Below are 20,910 nucleotides of genomic sequence, written 5' to 3'. Positions count from 1 at the left end.
TATATAGTAGTACAAGTTCTCATGAATAAAAGTAACACTTATCGTGAATAAATGAAATACTTTATATATATTACATTTCATTGTAACAATAATTACTTTTTATACTACAATGATTACTTGACCAAATAGATAAGAATATACGTATTAATGAGTGAAAATAACTAAAAGTAAAAGTTTTTATGAATAAAAATAAACATTATTATGAAGAAATGTAAATCGATCGCACCCAAGAATTTGCCTAAAAATTATTATACTTTTGTGATTTTTTATGTCTATTAAAAGTATGTTATTTTTTGTTTTAGAAGATGACCACCCTTCCTTATATTTTATCACTACGAACCCCTTATTTACAAAAGAATTACTTATAACACACACTAGGGGTTCACTAAAGAATTACTTATAACACATGACATACTTATGTAACCCTGAATCACTCATTTCGTATGCGATGAGACCCTTTATTAACTATAAAGGTACAAATACATTCACCAACCAGTAACATTAAAACTTGTATCATCCCAAGTACTATAACACGATCTTGATGCAGATTACACATGCCCGACTTCTCATGTACAGTAATCTGATTTTGACAGGCACAACAGTTCTGTTAATTGTACATATGGCACTTATTAGAATATGTGTTCCAATGTAAAAGAAAGTTGGTCACGAAAAATTTAGATATATCTAATTAGCACTGCACTGATTCAAAATGTTGTTTTTAATTTATTAGGTTTAAAATTTACAATTTCATGTAAAGATTATACAATTGACCCATTTTTAAACGTATCATATTAATAAACTAAAATAGGGATCATAATCTAATGTTTAGCTTATAATGATCTTGCCCACATGTTGACCATATTTCACTTACTTATCACGAGTACTTAGACTGTTAGACAATTATGTCTGAAAGATTTGAATTTAGAGCACTCGTAGTGGATGCTACGATAGGGGGGTCTTGAGGCATCCACCCTATCGGGTCGCCCACTGCAGCCATCGCCAATTCGAGGCTGCCCCGATCTGTCGGGTGTAGCCTGATAGCCTTTATATAAGGCGTGTGTTTTACACGAGCCGAATTAAAAAAAAAAAAGATTGTGAAAAAAAGGGTTGTTGCCCATTTGACCATTTTTTTTTAATCAAACGGTCATTCGACCGTTTTTCAATTTTTTTTTCTTTCTCTCTTCTATAAGTGTTTCTATCTTTTTCTTCTTCACACATCTTCTCCTACCTCTTCCATACTCTTCTATCTTCTCTCTATCAAATTATCTCTCAAAAGAAAAAAATGGATCCCAACAATCCAATTGGTACAGCTCAAATTAGGTTCCCGACCTCTCCGGCGAAGACGATTATCATCCCAATTTGGCAGGTATCAACTTGGAGTAGGAGGAGCCACCGGCCGCCCATAGTGCGTCGAAGTCCAAGAAAGGCGGGCGGCGGAAGATGATGGCCTTCAAGGAGAAGGCGCCGGCTTCTATGCCGGAGGAAGGAAGGGCCGCTCGACACACATACACCCTCAAGGAGACGGACCTTATTGTCCGTGTTTGGGCAGATGAGACCAACGACGCCATCCGGGGTGTAGATCAAAAGAGAGAGGCCTATTGGGGCCGGATTCTTGACCGCGTGAACGCCCTCCTCGGCGCTGCCTTCAAACCCCGCCAAATAAAGGGACACTTCGCCCGAGTGTCTTCGGATGTGAAGTTGTGGGAGAATGTTTAGGTGGAGGTTTGCGCGAAGTGGCCTTCCAGCCATTACGACGACATGCTCCAACAGAAGGCCCAAGTCATCTTCCAAGCAAGGAGCCCAACTTCTGGCCCCTTCAACTACTGGAATGCATGGATGATGCTCTGAATAAACCGAAATTAAGTTCAAGTCCATGTACCTTGAGGGCGACGTTCATTCCTCCAAGAGGACGAAGACATCGAAGACGGGCGACTTCACTACCTCGGCGTCGGGCGAGGAGAACACGTCTTGCCGGCCAATTGTAAACAAGGCGGCGAAGGCGAAAGGGAAAGGAAAGGGAAAGGCGTCGCAAAGCTCCGAGCCTCCACCCGAATTCGTGGAGAGGTTGGACAGGTCGGACGAGAACATTAAACAAATGATGGTCAAGGTAGCCAAGAAGAACGAACTCCATAGGCAGATACACGACGATCAGATTTTATTTATGAAGACGGATGGCATGAATCCGGAAACCCTCGCCCTCCACAAGGCTCGTTGCGTGAAGATCATCGCTAGGATGAAAAAATCTGGAGATCTTTAGGATTTTAATTATGTTTTTAGTTTTTAATTTAGTAATTTTAAATTATGTTTTTGGTTTTTTTAATGTAATTTTTAGGATTTTTAAAATTAATGAAGTTTAATTTTAAGTAAATGTGTTATTTAAATTTGTGCAATTAAATTTAAATGAAAAATACACAAAACTAAAAAAATCAGATCAACTATCATGTTATCCCACTACAGCCTCCTTAACCCAACGTGGTTTCCCCTCTATCAGGTCAGCTATCAGGTCGCTCCCACTTTGAATGCTCTTAGAAACTTATTATAAAGAAAAGAAGAAAAATAACTATACATGAAGTTTTAATAATATGCGTGCAATCGAGATTCAGGAAAAGAATGTGCAAGAAATTACTACACGATCTTAACTCTTTAATTATAAGGGCTCGTTTCCACTTTGAAAAATGCTATCTATTCATCGAAAAGTATCTCATTAATTTTTCTGTCATGTGTAATGTTTGAAATGAAATACAAATAAGATTTGTAAATATGTAATCAGATGAATGGAAATGCTAATTACAAATCCGAAAGTCGAAAAATTGATATATAGCTTCAAGTTGCGTCATGGTCATGTTATTTTCAAGCAAAATGGGCATTTAAATGAGCATGTGATTTAGGGTGCAAAGCCATGTTACTCGTAGACTTTTCCACACTATATATGTTGGATTTTATTGGCCATGATGTATGATGTATTTACCCAAATGGGGCTCCATTTTGCGCACGATTGCATGCACATGGATATATTGTTTTTCTCCTTGGAAATTCAAACGCCAACAGACAAAGATACTTGAACAACTATAACTTCCCAACTAACCAACCATCCTCTTTTCAGCTGCTGGAGTTTCAATTGTCGACGGACAACTCAATTGTATATTTAGATTTTATATTTTACGTTGATTCACTTATATATAGCGCTTATTTGTCTATTTATAAGATGTTTAATTAGAAATTAAAATATTTAATAAAATAAGAAATGTAAATTTATAAAATTCAAAAATAAGTTCCAACATATTATAAGTTCACACAAAAATAAGCTCATCTTATTTTTTTAAAATTGTATAAGCAACAATCATTTTACAAAGACTTATATATATATATATATATATATATATATATATATATATATAGGGTTAGGTTATATTGAGAAGCTCAAATGTGTTGAGAAGTTGAGAAGCAATTTAATAGATGAACATGCCAATTAGTTTTTATGAACACGAGTTTGATCTGGGGTTCGATCATTGGCGGTGACGTATTTTTTAACAAATTAAATAGATTCGTATGTTCGTCAGTTATATTTGGTATGTTCAAATAATTTATTGATATAGGGTCTAATTACCATGTTCATCAAAATGTACTAACATGTTCATCTATTACATTGCTTCTCAACTTATCAACACATTTGAGCTTCTCAATTGAACCACTCCCTATATATATATATATATATATATATATATTATGTTTTGTTATTTTTAATATATACCATTTTCATTTAATCTCTTCTCAATTTTCTCTTACAATCTAACTTTTATATAATTCCATCTTTAACTTATAACTTAATTATCTAAAATTTTGATAGTTGATAAACTTTTGAATATCATGTTTTACAAACTCTTGTAATATTAATAAAATAGTAAAAAATATTTAATATTTAAAATAAACTTAGCAAACACTTAATTAGTGCATTTTTGTTGTCTTTTGAAGTAGTTTTAACATTATCCAAATTATAAAAAAATATAAAAAGAAGAATGTATGTGTGGGGTATTGATATAGAGGACGGTGAAGTAACATGGACGCATGTGGGTATGCTTGGTTCCGGCAATATTTTGCGACTCATTCTATCTTGATTCTTGGATACATATTAATTGCAGTGATTTTTTATTTTTTTTTAATAGGGATTGTGGCAAATAAAATCATTGATATATTTCGAATTTGCAATTTTCACGTGATCTTTGAAGTGTGACAAATTAAATCACCATCATTTCAGTTTTTGTAATTTCATCCTCCCAATTTTTTCGGTTGCCGGAATGTTGAATTGCAGCTTACGTAGATTACTAAAGACAACATTAATTTTTTTTTTTTGACTTAAACGACGTTTCGTACAATTACATTTAAAATTTTCTCTAAATTATAAAGCGACTGTATCCTATATTTGCACCATAATTTTTAATACTCCTATACAACAATTTTATAAAAAAACAATGTCGTAACATGAATATTATGTGGCGAACTAATCCACCTAAACTCCAATTCAACAATCCAATGACCGAAAGAAATTGGGAGGACGGAATTGTTAAAATTGAAAAGATGGTGACTTAATTTGTAATACTTCAAAAGTCACGTTAAAATTACAAATTTAAAATAGTTCATGATTTTATTTATCAAAACCCCTTTTTTTATAAGAATAAAAGGGTAATATTATATGAAATCACGAATGACAATATGCGAAAGTTAGTTTAAAAAGGCCAATTTTTAGATCATTAAATCATCAATCCCAATAACACAATTTGCTAAATCATGAGTAGCTAAATTAGCGAATAAAAGGATAATATTAATTGCTATGATTAATCCAAGTAATATAATCTTTTTTCCTCGAGATTTTATGTCACTGTTAGTTCTGAGGGGTCTCTTGTGCAATCCGCAGAGTGTGGATAAATATTTTATTAGATATTTCAATATGATAATCACAAATATCATAAAGTACTTGAGCGACTCATCCCGTACGAACAATTGCATTAGAGAATTTATGTTATTTATTTATGCAATTTAATTGGTTGACACTGTCGTTGTTAGGTTCTATAGTTTCATGGATAAGTAGACAACAATTCAGAAACAAATTAAAGTTTAGGGACGTTCTAGATGGAGATGACCTTGGCCAATTAATAAACTCTCTAAGATAATAATATTCTCTATCTCAATTTGGTATGTAAATTAATAATTTTTATAAATTGATTTTTTATGAATGTCTAACACACCTGGTGTCCAAAAATCTTTTCCCATTCATAAGATAGCTAATTTTTTAGATTACGTACCCATATAAATTTATAGTTTCATCAACATCATAAATTAACACTCTCCTAAATTTACAAAGATAACTAAGATAATGTAGATCAAATACAGATTTGTTATTATTAATTTGCTTTCGATTTGAAATTTAAGTCAAATTAAATTTAATTTCTAATTTTTCTCAGGGCGTCGAAAGCTCCTTATGTATCGTTCTCGAACTGCAACAAAAGATTACGAAGGATTTTCGATGCTATCACTACTTTTTTCTTTTGTATAACCATATCTAATTAATGTATTATATCATCTGGAGCTTCATCATTAGCTGGATTTTTAATTATAGTAATCTCTCCGTTCACCAAGAGTGTAACACTTTTGGTGGACACAAGTTTTAAGAATAATAGTTGATAGATGTGTATAAAGTGAAAATGAGTGGTTGTTATTGAATTGAGTGTGGAGCCAATAAAAAACGAGTGATTGTAATTAAAATGAGAGAGTGGGGTTATTTCCTAAAAAGAAAAGTGTCACACTCTTTGTGAATGCCCAATCGAATAATTGTGTTATACTTTTGGTGGACGGCTTTTTCTTAGCTTTGGATCTCCAAACATGCTTAATTTTCACTCGGATAATCCAATTAGTGATTGAATTCATATGTTATTAAATTTAAATTTACTAAATTAGATTCAAGTTAACTAGATATAAAAAAATACATCTATCAATAATAAATTATTAACTTATTGATTAACTAATACTCACTCCGTCCCAACTTTTAGTATCCAACTTTCATTTTTTGATCATCCCACATTTTGATATTCATTTCTATTTTTAGTAAAAGTAGGTGGGGTACTTACTCCACTTTAATTATTTTAACACTCACATAAAAGGTGAGACCCTTATTCAACTCACAACATACTCAATCACTTTATTATAATATGTTTCACTCTCAACTGGATACTAAAAGTTGGGATGGAGAGAGTAACTTCCTAGTATAATAAAATATCACGGTCCTAATAAAATTTATTTATAGAGATTCTACTATATATACACATTGTAGGAAGCTCATAATATATAATCTAATATTTAATTTACAATTTTCACATGGCACGATTTAATTGGCCATAAATTTTAATTGCCTACACACATACAATGTAAAAAATGTGAAATTATCTTAGACATTAAAATTTGTAAGATATGTTAAAATTCAAATTTAACTTGTATAAAATGGCATCTTCAAAATTTTATTGGTGTTTGATTGTCTTTGAATTAAAATGTTACCAATTTTAATTGGAAACACAAAATTCCCCATATAGAAAAGAAGAGAGCAAGTCTTAACGTGTATGGGTCCATGAGGACTTGTTGTGGAAGAATTGTCTTTATCGGCCTACAAAAGTTGGTTGCATGTATGTTATAAGGTGAAGACAACTCAAGAGATTTTGGGAATCCTTGTAGAAAAAATATAAGACCCAAGATGTCGGAATCAACAAATTCATTTCTTTAGTCAAACTTGTAGACCCCAAGATTATGATGGTGGATAAGGAACTAGATTAAATAATTGGAAATATAGGTTCCCAGATATATATATTTAGGCCTTTTCAATCTTAATTTACTAAAACTAAATTTAGCAATCACAAAGTTCTTCCCAAGTATGTTGGTTTAGAGAGAAAGGTTATATAACCTTTCTTCACATCTTATGACCTTTTAAATGTTAGATTACTTAGATTGATTAGATTAGTCATATCTAATTATATTAAGTGATTCACACAAGTTATGACCTTTTAAATGTTAGGTTACTTAGATTGATTAGATTAGTAGTATTTTAACGTGACATTTTCAGCTTCAATTTTTAATTAATAGAAGAAGAAGAAGGTATTTTAGTAGGTTATTTTTTATAAACCAAGAAGAGTGTTTTTTTAAGGATTAACAATGAATCTCTGGTTCCCTCATTGTCTTAACTAAGATTAATAGGATGTTTGACTAAACTTATTTTAGACAACGTATAAGATGTAATGAGTCGAGAGCCTGAAAAATTATTAAAATATTTAAATAATTGAACTTATAAATTAAAAAGTGAATTGTGAATTAGAGAGATAAAATACTAGCGAGAAAGAGAAAATTGAAAAGAAATAAAGCTAGAAGAGTATTGAAAACAAATCATAATAAAATTATTTTTGTAAATTGATTATGTATTTAGGATGAGATTGAAGAACTTATTTTTGAAGAGCTTAAAGTCATTGAAGATTAAACAACATATTAAAAATTTAAAGACTTACAAATACACTAAATTAAGTTGTAAGTATGAATTATCCACATGCATTTGCTATTTCCACAACAGAATCTCTTTATTTTATCTACTGACACTCTCAAAGGCTGTGTCAGGTTCTATCTTAGATCTGTATTTTAGCATATATAGATGTATCATCAAATCCATGTATATATAAACATATTATAAATCCAACGGCACATTAGAATCATTACTTATATCTTTCTCTTGAAAATAAATTAACTAAGAAGGCTTCATCAAATACAACATGGCAGAGTTTATGCACTGAAGCACAAAGCAAGATAATCTTCTGCAGCTGAAGCCATCTAATCTACAACATTAAACACAGTATCTGCCACAAAAAATGTGACAGCGCGCGATTGCACAACTATATGGTTTCTAAGCTAAACCTTGAAGCATAGTTATTTTTCATGATTTGGATCCTACAATCATTACATTACAGGTGCATTGCTTCACCAGCTGATGCCCATATGTTTCAAGCACCAGAGAGCCCCCTCCGCTGCATCCTCTGCCGCGGCTTTCTTGCTCGTCTGAGTGTTGCCGAAACTCTCCACGATCACACGCCCTTCTTCTGAGTGAATGCTGACCTTGAAGATGAACCTATTGCAGATCTTGAAGCATTTATACAATAATCCATCACAAAGTAAAATATGGCAAAGCTATACTAGAAAGTACAGAGATGATGAATCCTTGCACCTTCATGATTCTATCCTAATTGAGATGATGAATCAAAGGTGTTGTATAGACGAACCAGGTTAGCAAAACTCATTTTTTTTTTTTTATAAGAAAATAAATTTAATTGAAAGCCAGCAGTTGGTACCAGAGGTACCAGGAAACTTTACAAGATCAGTGGAGATGTGTCGCATGAGATCCAGTCATTAAAACACGACTCAATGCCTAAAACCCGAAAATCTTGCCCCAACTCCACATTCTTGCTTTTACCTCCAGAACCAGATTTTTTATCTCCCAGACTTTACCTTCAAATCTACTCACATTACGACACTTCCATAGAACCCAATTGATGCAGCACCATAACACCATTAAGAACTTTCTATTCCTTTTCCCTTTGCCCAAACCTGTGAACGAGATAAAGTGCGAAACCACGTTTTATGGACGCACGAAGCAAATGCCGAGCCACCTGTGAATTTCGTCCCAAACCTTCTCGGTCTTTGAGCAATGTAGAAGCAAGTGATTAAGCGACTCCTCCTGATGAAAGCAAGCATTGCAGCTGAGTTCTTCTTTGTTCAGCAAGATATTCCTCCTCCTAAGATTGGTGCAAGTAGGTAGTCTGTTTTGCAAGATTCTCCAGGCCGTAACTCTCGCCTTATGAGGAACTGGAATACTCCAAACCTTCGACAGGATCTCGTCCGCTGCTGGCGCCTCGTTCTCTGCCTCTTTGATAACCGCATACGCTGATCTTGTTGAGTAAGGGGCCGTCTTTGGCCGCACTCCAAGACCACCCGTCAGCAGTACCTGCCTTAAGGTTAAACACAGAAATGACACTAAACAGTTGATGCTTCAATCTCCCTTTCGAAAAACTCTCGTCTCCATTTCAACTCCCATTTCCAGCCCCCATTCTCCCACCTACCCGACTTGCTAATGAGGACTTCCTTGTTAGCACTAAGTTGATACAATCTAGGGAAGACAAACTTGAGAGGTTATGACCCCGCCCACCTATGACTCCAGAATTTTGTGTTCCGCCCACTCCAATCTTAAGTCTAATGTTGTCAAAGAACCATGACTCAGTCGAACCTCCAGCCACCGATAGAATTTTAGACCACCATCCATCTCTAGCCCTACCTCTCCCCGAGCATCCCACGCTCTTCTCTCCCCACACAAGGTTCCCATATAAAGATCTAACTACTCTAGCCCACAACATCCCTCCCCATTAAGAAATCTCCAAATCCATTTCACTACTAACCACTCGATATTCTTAAAGCCCAGCCCCCCCTCTTTTTTTGGAGAACACAAATCATTCCACTTCACCCAAGAGCGTGGTTAGCAAAACTCATTTGTTAAGAAGCTATTGTACTAACACTAAACCTTGAAGATTGGAAGTTCAATGAGAAGAATGAGAGAACTGAAAAGCCAAAGTTCAATTATGCCACTGTGTATTAGCGTCTGACCGTATGCGTTCACAAGTGAAGAAACCAACCTAACAAGGTTAGACTAAATCCATGTAAACCTAACATGAAGGCGCATGAGGAGCATTGAATGATCAGATTCAGTGGTGGAAGCAACTAAGGAAAGGGAAGTTTGCCTCAATGACATGGATCAAATAGAAGTGGACAACGCATCCTAACAGTAGCAGATGCAGTCTGCAAAAAGTATACGGACAACAACGAAACTTCCCACTGAAGGAAGAATATGTCTGTTGTCTCAACTACCAGCAGCGAAGTTTGAATTGTGATTTCTCCAACGGATAGTTAATTCAAACTTCTATTTATTTAGAAGAGCTAACACGACAGATATAAAGAAAAAAAAGAGGAGAGTGTGTGTCGTCTCTGCGTACGCAACCACATACCAAGAGATGCCAAAGCTCAAAAGAAGACACATCTGGACAAGAGTGTAGAGCTTAAAGAAAAAATCTATATCGTCCATGGTTAGCCGATTGGAAAAAGGTCCATGGTGAAGCTCGAAGCTCAACGAAAAAGAAGACATCAGTTCAAAAAGCTCCATTCTACTAATGTCTCAACCTTAGGAGAACCTTTTAATCCTTCTTTTGCTACAGAGCTTAAACGTCATATCCAAGCTTAGACGAATGAATCAACCTTCAGAAATGTTCTTCGTTGTAAGGTGAACTCGGCCCTAGTTGAAAACCTGAAATCATTAAACATAAACATACATCCAGTGCTAGGAGTTTGTCGGCTAGTTGAAAGCAAGTTGTAATTAGAATAGTTTGATCAAAATAGATGTAGGGACTATACATTCTCTATGTCATTTACCGCTTTATGCTATACTCTATCTGTTTTAGCTTTACGAATAGCCTGAATTTAGTTTTCTATGCATGAGCTCCTTAGAACTATCTTTATCTCAAAGTATTCAGAGAGACACCAAACGACTACGAGTATAAACAATCTGAAACTAACTAAACAGTGTGAGTCTGTAAGTTTATCACAAGCTATCAGCTCAGCTAGTTCCTCACCACTTGATTTTAGTTACTTTGATAAGGTCTACGAGCTAGATCATCGACTCTGTCAGAACAGACATTCAACCAAAGTGACTCTCATGACTAAAGGTTGACGAAGGCGTCCTTGTTTCAAGACGCAATGCATTGTATGGTCTGTTGTCCAGAAATATTTTACATCTATCAGACTTACTTCGGAAATAACAATCTTTTATAGCAATGATAAACTACATGCTGTTTAGTAAATACATTGGCATGGATGTAAATATCTCATACAGGTTGATTATTCACCACAGAAAATCTCACTGTTTATTCCTAGTTTAAACAAAATTTTGGAATCGACTTGATTCAGCCCCTTATTTAGAAGTGTTGTCAATTTTGGATTCCATTCCAGTGTAGAAACCTATCTATAAGTGATTTCAACTTTTACTTCAAATCTGCAAATGAGGTTACCATTTACTCCCTCCGTCCCACGAATCTTGACACGTTTGGAGTTGTAGATTAGTGTTTTAAGTGTGTAGTTAATAAAATATAAAAGTGATAAAGTAGGAGAGAGAAGGTAATAATTATTACCCAAAATGGAAACGTGTCAAGATTCGTGGGACGGCCCAAAAAGGAAAACGTGTCAAAATTCGTGGGACGGAGAGAGTACTATAAATACGTAATAATTACTTTAAAATCGCATTAGTAATTATAATCTATAATTCCTAAAATATAAATTCTCGGATGCAACCCACTGATATTGCAAGTATTAATTTTTTCCGTTTTTCTAGTTGCATGAAATTCATGTTACGGTTATAGTGCCGTCAGATCATGCGACAGTATCACATGAAATTCCCGTTTTCTTTAGAGCATCCACTATGCTGGGTTTTTTCTCAGGTAGTTGATGTGCTGGCATGGGTAGCACCATAGGAAAAAGCAATAAAATGAGGTGCAAAAGTTTTAAGGAAGTAATTTTACTACCCGGGTAGTAGTAGCAGCAATGGTGGGTTCCACCAAGTATTTTAAACTAATTTCTATTTTTTGTTGTGGTTCCCAACTACTTAAATCATTTTTTATATATATAATGGTAAATATAATAATAATAATAATAATAATAATAATAGTGGGGTCCATAAATAGTTAAATATGAAGTAGTGTATGAGTGAGTTGAAAAATAAGGTAGTTGTTAAGGTGACACATATGTGACACCACTATTAGGTATCACCCCAGTGGATATTCTAGAAATACAAAACTCACAGTTTCTTATGAGCGGGACCTTCTTCATTACAGCATTCAAAGAGAGGCTGTTTCCATTGTTTTGCAGAGCACAGGTGATGCAGATACGCCTTCGCCGACCCCTTCCTTTCACAATCTGACAAAATTCAACACAAAATTCTTCCGATTTTAACCCAAGATATGTACTCTCTCACAACGAATTGAGGGTTTTGCATATTCAAGAACCCATCTAAATCAGACTCGATTTTTCGAAAAGGAAATGTAACGTGTGATTAAATTGGAAGAATAATTTACCTGGTTGAGTGATTGAGTCAACAAAAGCAGCAGAAATAGGTGTTGGGTTGGAGAAGTTGGGGTCGGGGCTTCTCCACTCTTGGCGCAGCATCGTATTTTTATGAGAGAATACTTTGTTTGCTGCTTACAAAGTAGCACACCTATTTTATCGTCTCCGTATACTAGATTTGTGTCACGGGTATTCACTTTGATTAGGGGTAATTATTAGATTAAATTTTAAATTATTTATCTGGTTCTAAATTATTCTCAACTTTAATTTAATTAAATATCAAAAATATTTTTATTAATACTCTACTTTTGTTGCCGGAATCACTACAAAATATTTTGTTGCCGGAATCACCATAATCGTATGGGAGCTCGTAAAAAAATCATTTTTTTTTGGAAACAGAAAAAAAAAAAAAAAAAAAAAATCAATTTTTTTAAAGAGGCACTCTCCCGTGCAACCGTTGCATCGTGCAACTGATTTCTAAATGACACTACTCCAACATACAAATGACACCTTGAAGTTCAACATACAAATGACACTTGAATATCTTCAAGTGTCATTTGTATGTTGAAATAGTGTTATTCGGAAATGTTCAAGTGTCATTTTCAGAATGAAGTAGCGTCATTGTGGAAATCAGTTGTACAGAAGTATTTGTGTTTTTTAAAAACTGTCGTTGCATTTTTTTGGTTTTTTATTTTTAAATTTAAAATAGAAACAATAGGGCCGAATGACCCTATTTAACATACAACATCAAATTTTGTCCACCATTTGAAAAAACATAAATTTTGGTCATTTTTTCTATGTCATGACTATTCTACCCTTCTCTCTCTCTCTCCTCTCTCTTTCTCATCTCCCCCTCTCTCTCTCCAGCGGCGCCGAGCTTGGAGAATTCGTCGGAGCTCTCGCGGCTTGGGCAGACTTCGTCGGAGTAGAGGATGAGGCGACAGCGGTGGAGGAGATCTGATCTGATGAGGATGAGGCGGCGGCGGCGGCAGATCTGATCTGATGAGGCGGCGATGGATCTGATCTGATGAGGCGGCGGCGATGGATCTGATCTGATCGTTGCGTCGCCTCCTCCATCGGCAGATCTGATCTTCGCCTCCTTCGATTTCAGCCATCGACAGATCTGATCTGTGCTGCACGTATGGCACTTATGGCACTATATGTGCACACTTCCCCCTAGGGTTTAGATATTCCATTTAGGGTTTAGATTATCCATTTGGGGTTTAGATGTTCCATTTAGGGTTTAGATTATTCATTTAGGGTTTAAATGATGTTGTTGTTTCTGTATTTGTGCTGCACGTATGACACTTATGGCACTATTAGTGTCATAAGTGCCAAAATGACTATTTTATTTTGGATTTTCGTTGGCATTTTTGGCCTATTAGTGCCATAAGTGTCATCGGAAATCCAAAATAAAATCAAAGTAAAATCTTGGCACTTATGGCACTAATAGTGCCATAAGTGCCTAACCCGACCTGGCACGCGACCCGCGTGCCTGATCCTACCCGGTCCGCCTCATTAAGGGTAAAAACGTCAAAATCAATAAAATTGGCCAAAATTTGTGTTTTTTCAATGTGTGGCCATAAATTGTGTTTTATGCTTCATTTTGGCTACTTCAAAATTTTACTCTTTAAAATAGTTGTTGGACGACCAGTTTATAATTTTTTTTGAAATCAAAGTAGTGGTATTTTTAGTTTATAATGTACTTTTATATTTAGTTATTGTAATTCCAAAATTCAAATTTAATAAAAATTTATTTTAAAATTCAACTTTCAAAAATGAAATGAAAAATCTATAGAGCCTTATGTTGCGAGTATGGCTCTATACATATATAGTTCAAATTTAGTGTTATAAAAAAAATATAAAAATACATAATTCAAATTTAGTGTCAAAATAAACTAACATTTTTTTAAAAAATAGTGAAATATATAATTTAAATTAGAGTAATTATCATATTAAATTAAAGCTATTTTTTCCTGCCATTTTTTTAAGATCATTGTTCTTTTATTTTCTACTGCAAAAATGCCTTCCACACACGAGAATCTGCCTAATACTACTTTTTGAAGCATTTTGGTGCATCAGTGAAGTCTCATAATATTTATTGGAATCTGATAATTGCTTAAGGGGTTTTGGATTAAAATTTTGGAGGTGGTTTGGTATTTGATACAGCATGGTTTGAAAAATATAATTTAAATGATTTTGAAGCTTGGTGAAAATTTTGAGTTCTTTGAAAGTTTTTTACGTCCTACAGCTTACATGCGTGCATTTGTTGCTTGAGTTTCTGTTCTGAACTAGGTTCTTTCTCCCCATATCGTTGATCCTACTGAAAAGTAATCTAAATTATATAATCTAATCAGTTGCTTTTCTGAATTTGTATGCATTGATGATATAATCTGGATGTTTATTTATTTGAATCAAACTTCCATACTTTTATTTCACTAAGTGATAGTATTATGATGTGAATAGTAACAACATATACTTCTGAACTTTTAGGTAATCAAAATGATATGATATTTATGATTATGAGAACTAGAATTATGCTTATTTGCCCGTGGACTCCTTTTCTCATTCTTGGCTATCTTCATTTGCTCTCCAGTGACCTGCTGCTTCTTAATTCAAAGTGGCTTTAACTACCTCTGCAATTAGGTTTGAAGGTTTTGAAAAAAGGTTTGCAATCTCATTTTTTGAACAAAGCTTCTTTGATCTCTTTCAGAATCCCAACTAGATGAAATCTTACGCAATTTTTGATTTTTTTTCCCTTTTATTTTGATACTCATTTGAGTTTCTGGAAACTAGAGTTTTTAGTAATGATATCAGTAACCAAATGATTTATGAGAGTGACTTACATGCTCTAATCTCTGAATATTTTATGCATTTTCTGATTTTTCTCCCTTCTATTTTGATATTCATTTGAGTTTCTGGAAACCAATTTCTATGATGATAAAGTTCTTGTTTGCATACACTGAGATGCATGTCTGTTGAGATTTGAGGATTGAACATTAGTATTCCTGAATCATGAGTGTATCTGGCGCCATATAGTCGATCTCTAATCGAAATTTCCAACGTTGTTACCGATGTGATCCTATCATGAATGGCAATAATTAGTTTATATGGCTTTGTACTATGTTGATTTGATTGGCTTGCTGCTTTGTTAGTTGTTGTTTCCTGACATCACGTTTTTTATTTTTCAAGTAAGTTTGTGTCTCTCATTTTTTGACAATTCACATAGCAAATAACAGCAAACTTTATAATCAACGACTAACAATGTTGTGGGAATGTTGCTTGACTGCATAGATTTTGATGTGGATGATGAGTCGGGTGGTTGTGGGTAGGGATGGCAACGGGCCGGATCTGGACCGGGTCTGGTCAATACCAGATCCAGATCCGTTTTCATATATCAGATCCAGATTTGGATCCAGATCCGCGGATCTGAAAAATTTGGATCCAGATCCAGATCCGCCAGATCCGCGGATCCACGGGTCCAGATCCATGGATCTACTATTTTTAAATTAAAAAAAATCACAAAATTAACATCTAATTTTCATCATCAAAAATTCTCCATCAAAACTTCATGAATTATAGATGATGAATAGATTATTCAATTACATCATCAAGCTATCAAAGGAAAAAGTTCAAATAAAGATCAACATATGATTTTACCAAGAAAATTCCAGCATCACAAGATTTATGAGTTGACGAATAAATACACAAGGCTCTTATTTCGGAAAAATAACTCTTTGCCAAATAATAATGTAATGTCTAATAACTCTGGCGGTGACATGATTTCCTGAATCTGCCACAAATGTCCAACAAAGCCAAAGAGCTTCAGCAAAGCTACTGTCACTTACAGCATATAATGCCAAGCCTCCAAATCCAATGAGGAACAGGGTCGCAAAGAGTAGTGCGTCGGAGATGGAGATGGGCAGCAGCCGCAGCACGCAGAGTCGCACCGGCGAACTGGAGAAGGTCTGAAGGTGTCGGCCGAAGTGGAGTGCTTCGAGAGCTCCGAGAAGGTGGCTGGCGAGCTGGAGCTGGAGTGGTCCGAGAAGGGAAAGAGGGGCGGCGCCGCGGCGGGCGAACTGGAGGAGGATGGGCGTGTGTCGTGTCTGCTGCAACTGCCTGCTACTGTCCCCACCTTCGCCGGCGGCTGGCGGGCGAATTGGTGAGGCGGCGGGCGGGCGAGGGAGTGAGGGAGAGTGGCTGAGGCGGCGGAGTGAGGGAGATTGGGAGAAGAACCGAGAGTGGAGAATTAGAGTTGGAAAGTAGGGTTTCAGTTTTTAAAGTTATTCTAATTTTTCTATTATTTTAATTTTTTAATATATCTAATACTATTAATAAAATAAATATAAAAAATAAATAATATATTTTAAATAAAATCGGATCCATGGGTCGGATCTGGGCCGGATCCGGATCTCAAATTTCAAGATCCAGATCCAGATCCGTTTTAGAAAGTGAGATCCAGATCCGGATCCAGATCCGTGGATCCAAAAAATTGAGATCCAGATCCGTAAAATCGGATCTGGATCCACGGATCTGGACCGGGTCCAGGATCCACTGCCATCTCTAGTTGTGGGTGCTGCTGTACGGAGTCAGGAGAAGAGGGGAAGCCTTAGTGTGGTGTGTGTGTTGTTGGCCAAGTAGTCGAATCAGGGGTAGAGGGCGGAGATGGTGGCAGCGTATGGCTGCTGCTATCGGCCAGAGTGAGCAGATGATAGAGGGAGAAGAAGGTGAGAGTGGAAGAAAGAGATGTGTGGTTCTACCATTTTAGGTTTAAGGATTTCAAAGGATTTTGTATATTTTACTTTATTGATTTGTGGAAATTTGAGTTGTTGTTGTTGCTGCTAGAAGTTGTGTTTTGTTATTTGTAGTTGGGTATTTAAGTTTATGAGGTGTTCTTGCAAGTGTTAATTCTTAAGTATATTTAGTTAATGGGGAGTTATTTTTCTTTATGAATTGTGTGTGAACTTAACATTAGATTACCTTAATGTGTTCTTCAGCTAAGCTCCTCAAATCAAGGTAGAGATCAACTAATTTAGCAGGAACTGTAACACACAACAATAAAATGAATGCCCAGTGAAATTAAGGCATGATCTTCATAGAATAGTACTGAAAATAATTAGTAAAGAACAGACAAAACAAACTATTGTTGCAGCATGTAGATAAGCATGAAATTTCTGCTGAAACAATTTGTTACATGGATTGTTAATGACAGGAAGAAAGTGAATCTCTAATCTTAAGAGTAATCTGAACAACCTAGGGGCACTTAGCACAAGTTCACACAAACATAAGTAGCAGTTTTGCAGAACAAGTAAATTGCTACCCTTCCTATTTCCCCAAATCTTATCGATAGTCATTCCCCAGTGACTGATCAAGTTCTAGGGTAGGGCATCGGTAGTTGGATTAGAGCATCCCAACAAAACAGAAGCAACAACAAATTACAATGCTCCAGAATGTCCAACATTAATTAGATGCTACCAAATTAATCATAAAAGGCATTGTCTGTAACATATATCCGACGGGTAGCGGGTGACGGGTAACCGACGGGTAGCGGGTTGGTGGATACCCGACGGGTGGTGGGTATCCGTGGGTCGCGGGTATGAGTGTCAAATAGTAGTGTACAAGAAGTTAAAATTTTCTCTAAAATTTGCTGCAGTTTCGTGGTGATTTATTTGTTGGGTGGTTTATTGCATTTGTTGGGTGGTTGATTGTAGGATGTCAACGCCGAGAAGTAGCAACGCCCCTACCTCTCAAGCCTCGACGGGTATCCGACGGATACAAGTGGCGGAAACCCGATGGGTAGTGGCTATCTGCAGGTCGCGGGTATGGGTGGCAAATAATAGTGGGTGACAAATAATTTTTTCCAATATACGTTTCGCTTCATCTATTGTCAGCAAGTATGATGGTCCTAATAATTTGATAAGCCAATGATTTTTTTCCATGTTTCATAATACGGTTAACCAACATGTTAACTAATCAATTACGATAAATTGGATCATCTCGTTTTTCTATTGAAAAAAAAATGTGTCCTCTTCTCCCTTCGAATCAAACTTTTCCTTGCCATAACGGTTCAGGTCCCGATTCATTCAAATTAAATTAAATTAATATGTATATGTTAAAAAAAAAATACTCCAGGAGCAACTGTTCATGGCCATTATGGAGAAATCCTATACGAAGGAGATACAAGGGGTAGTGCAGGAATATTCACCTGTTGTCCATCGACTACGCCTTTCGGCCTGACAAGTTTTACTATACATTAAGCCCAAAAAAAAAACAACTTCAATTCGACTCAACCAATCCGGTATATTTTCCACGTTCATAGGAGTGCGTCTATGCCGCCCAATAGCCTTTCCTTTTCCAAATTTTTTTACGAATACGCTTTTTTGATGGTAGAATCAGTCGGGGGCATGAGAGGTGGTGGTTTACCCTGCGGCGGATGTCAGCGAGTTACACACTAATTGTATGCGATAGAAACAACAGTTATTGCCGTTGGTATTTGCTATAGCCTATAGGTGGTGGGCCGTTAGGAGGGATGGTGTAATGCTTGCTGCAATCAATTCGAATCAGCAGCGCATGTGTTCTTGACGTGCCCAAAAACAGAAGCAGTGTGGATCGAAATGCAGAAATGGTTGGGAGTCTGCGCTCCACGTCCACAAAATATTAATGCACACTTCGACGCCTTTACGAACATGGGAAAGAAAAAGAATTGCAAATTCCTCTCGGCATTATGGATGTGTGTCAATTGGATGTTGTGGAAGTATCGTAATGATAGCAGGTTTGAAGGCAAGACATGGGAAATTCAAAGCTTCGTCCGGGAGGTTAAGGCCAGATTCTGGAGCTGGAACAAGGCGTTTTGCTTAAGTGAGAATGATTTGAGTTCTGTTACTTGGATGACCGGCAGCTTACTCTGCTATTTTCATTGTTGACTGTTTTTTTTGGCACTGCTGGTGCCATTGTTTCTATATAATACTTCTTTTTTCTGATAAAAAAAAAAAGGTGGTGGGCCGTTAATGGCAATTGCAGTTCACGGTGGTTTATGATAAGGGGCTGTAAACGAGCCAAGCTACTCGTGAGCTATTCGACGTTTGGCTCAATAAAAATTCGATCGGTAATTTAATAAACAACTCGTTTAGCTAAACAAGCCAAGCTTGAGCATGATGATATTCGGCTCGTTAGCTCGTGAACAAGCTCGTTAATTGATTTATCTTAAAAACATAAGATTATTCATTAAATATCTTACTATATTTTATACTATAATTAGTAATATTTGAATTAAATATCTAATTAACATCATTTATTTACATGAAAATAGTAAATATATTACATTTTTGTGAATAAAATAATTTATATATTTGAAAATTAACTTATGTATTAGGAAAATAACTAAAATTTTAAATAAAAATTTAAATTTAAAAAACTCGATTAAGCTCGGCACTGTATTAAACTCAATTAAAGCTCGATCGATAATTAAGCAAATAACTCGATTAGCTAAACGAGCCAAGCTTGAGCAAGGCACTATTCGGCTCGATTACACCCCTAGATAAGACCAGATAATCACCTCACTGACATAAAAAAAAATACCAATCATGGTTATATGTATTTATAGAAATCATGTGCCTAATTTGAAACACCTCATGTCGACTCAAAATTACGATAAATCCATTCGACTCGATTAATTTACCTTTACTTACACATGAAGCAGCTCAAAGAATTTTCAAATTGATTTACATCACATTGAAACAACCTAAACCCATCAAATTATATACCAAGACTAATTCATGGAAAGCATAAGTTGTTCCATCATGTAAGACTAATTCACTTGCTTTATACTCCCTCCGGCCCCCATCCCGAAAGCTTGAACAATATTCGTTTTCGGGTTGTTCCGTTAAGCTTGAGCACTTTTCTTATATGGCAAAAGTTTTTTCATTTATTCACCTATCATATCTAACACACAAAATATTACTAACCCTTTAAAACTCGTGCGAAAATAAATTGCTCAAGCTTCACGGGACGGAGGGAGTATATATCAGTACCTAGAATAGATCACAGCCTTTGCAAACGATAAATCATTACATCCATTTGATCAATTGTTACTCCTTAATGCTCTCTAAACCAGGCTGCCAATGATGAAGATGTGCAAGAGGCGATCTTGTGGACCCTCTCTCTCCTCTGCCATCTTTTTTATTGATGAACCAAGTGCATGAAGACTGCTCCTTCTTGTGTTTGTGCAGCTGCATCTGTGACTTGAGCTGCAGCCTGCTGATGGTGTGAAGGGGGACCACGTAGTATTTCTGGCCAAGGGCGAGGGTGGTGGAGGCTGAAACGACGGCGTATGGCTGCCGGAACACGTCCGGGTGGGCCACGCAGCATTTGGGGTTGCGGCTTAGCAGCTCCGCGGCTAGAATAGGGCGGTCGTGTATCTCCACACGACCGCCCTGATGAACTATCTTCACGAACATATTTTTGCTACTTTTGGTACAAATCCAGCTTGAAATAAAATACATCTTACTAAAATTCAATCATGACCAAGTTTTGAGGTTTGAGATTTTATACAGCGCTTTGCATACATTTCATGTGGATTTTGGTGGTTAGAATTTAGCTGAATTGCTAAGATTCGGGCGCTTTTAGTTTTTTTTTTTTTTATGGGACTTTGGTAATATCCCATGACAGCACTTTTGTGTTTTTAATGTTTGGATGGATCACCAAATTTTGACATTTTTACTCTTGATACCA

General features: G+C 35.8%; 1 protein-coding gene across 2 annotated transcripts; it reads right to left on the bottom strand.

Moving 5' to 3' along the window:
- Positions 1 to 7,733: 7,733 nt before the first annotated feature.
- On the bottom strand, positions 7,734 to 12,523 carry LOC131007605 (ribonuclease 3-like protein 1). Of its 2 annotated transcripts, none has more exons than XM_057934511.1 (3): positions 12,192 to 12,523; positions 11,919 to 12,033; positions 7,734 to 8,152 (listed from the first exon to the last, which is right to left on the bottom strand). In XM_057934511.1, exons 1-3 carry the CDS (start codon positions 12,280 to 12,282, stop codon positions 8,005 to 8,007), a joined length of 354 nt encoding a protein of 117 aa, XP_057790494.1. In that variant the 5' UTR covers positions 12,283 to 12,523; the 3' UTR covers positions 7,734 to 8,004. The 2 variants fall into 2 exon arrangements, with proteins under 2 accessions (XP_057790494.1, XP_057790495.1); XM_057934512.1 differs by having other exon boundaries at positions 7,734 to 8,163; positions 12,192 to 12,360.
- Positions 12,524 to 20,910: the final 8,387 nt, after the last annotated feature.

This window comes from Salvia miltiorrhiza, chromosome 2 (assembly GCF_028751815.1).
Source record: "Salvia miltiorrhiza cultivar Shanhuang (shh) chromosome 2, IMPLAD_Smil_shh, whole genome shotgun sequence".
Classification (NCBI taxonomy): Eukaryota; Viridiplantae; Streptophyta; class Magnoliopsida; order Lamiales; family Lamiaceae; genus Salvia; species Salvia miltiorrhiza.
The sequence above is the reverse complement of the archived record's forward strand: the minus strand, read 5'-3'. Positions and strand labels throughout refer to the sequence as shown.

Bases quoted from the DNA above. Each gene is read 5' to 3' on its own strand.
- LOC131007605 (XM_057934511.1), bottom strand. From the start codon at position 12,282: ATGCTGCGCCAAGAGTGGAGAAGCCCCGACCCCAACTTCTCCAACCCA. The intron at 12,034-12,191 runs GTAAATTATTCT...GAATTTTGTCAG, and splicing joins TGACTCAATCACTCAACCAG to ATTGTGAAAGGAAGGGGTCG. The intron at 8,153-11,918 runs GTGAGTTTTGTA...GATCTGCAATAG, and splicing joins GGTCCCGCTCATAAGAAACT to GTTCATCTTCAAGGTCAGCA.